The 1,117-nt window shown below is 66.4% G+C and overlaps 1 protein-coding gene across 1 annotated transcript; it reads left to right on the forward strand.

Moving 5' to 3' along the window:
* Positions 1-367: 367 nt before the first annotated feature.
* On the forward strand, positions 368-918 carry ETH_00035340 (uncharacterized protein; the record flags this gene model as incomplete). The annotated part of the gene is made up of 1 exon (XM_013379078.1): positions 368-918. A coding segment is annotated over one exon (551 nt), but the record flags the coding sequence as incomplete, so codon positions are not given.
* Between the last annotated feature and the right edge of the window lie 199 nt (positions 919-1,117).

Below are 1,117 nucleotides of genomic sequence, written 5' to 3' on the forward strand. Positions count from 1 at the left end.
AAACCCTGCTGCTGCTGCTGCTGCTGCTGCTGCGGCTGCTGCTGCTGCTGCTGCGGCGGCGGCGAACGCTGCAGCAGCAACTGTCTCCAGGCGCAGACCCAGAGCGATGGCAACAGAGCCCCGAAATACGTCGAAACTCTCCCCAAACCTCTAAACCCTAAACCCTAAACCCTAAACCCTAGGCCCTATAACCCAAGCCCCTCGGGTGCAGCAAAAACTACTGAAGTCGCTCACCCGATCCCAGGCTGCGAGCCCCTGCTGCCGCCTTGTGTGGCCCTGCAGCAGCAGCAGCGGCAGCAGCAGCAGCAGCTGCTGCTGGAGTAGACACTAGTTTTTGCGCCCGTCCTTGTCTTCTGCTACTGCACCGATGCAACAGAGCAACGCGCAGCAAGGGCTGCTGCGGTCCCGCGGCAGCTTGCTGCTGCTGCTGCTGCTGCTCCTGCTGCTCCTGCTGCAGCCTGGCAGCTGCAGCGAAGACCCCGCAGAGGAGAGCGATCTTCTCGCAGCTGCCCCTGACGAGCTGGAGCGCAGCAAGCGGTCCTCGAGGGAAGCTGCTGCTGCAGCAGCAGCAGCAGCAGCAGCAGCAGCAGCAGTGACGCGGCGCGGGCTGCGGATGTCGCGGCGGCGGCGGCAGCAGCAGCGGCAGCAGCGGCAGCAGCGGCAGCAGCGGCAGCAGCGGCAGCAGCAGCAGCTGGAAGAGCTGGAGGACCCGCTGGGGGCCCGGGTGGACTTGCTGCAGCTGCTGTGGGACCCGCTGACAGACACGGCGGAGCAGCAGCAGCTGTTCAGCAGCAGCGCAGCAGCAGAAGGCCCCGTGCTGCTGGAGCCGCAGCAGCAGCCCTTCATCCAGGGCCTCAGCTTAACTTGGCAAGAAGCAGCAGCAGCAAATAAGGAGCTGCTGTCCCGCTTTTCCCCCATGCAGGCCCCCGAGTTCCCCACCCCCGCAGTCCCTGCTGCTGCCCAGCAGCAGCAGCAGCAGCAGCAGCAGCAGCTGCCCCTGGGGCTCCTAGGCCGTCAAGACCCCAGCACTCCTTACTACTGGGTCCCCATGGCCCAGCGCCAGGCCCCAAGTTGGTGGCGAACACCTCTTTCCCGGGGGCCCCCCGGGGCCCCCCAG

This window comes from Eimeria tenella, genomic scaffold (assembly GCF_000499545.2).
Source record: "Eimeria tenella Houghton genomic scaffold, Eth_scaff1390, whole genome shotgun sequence".
NCBI lineage: Eukaryota > Apicomplexa > Conoidasida > Eucoccidiorida > Eimeriidae > Eimeria > Eimeria tenella.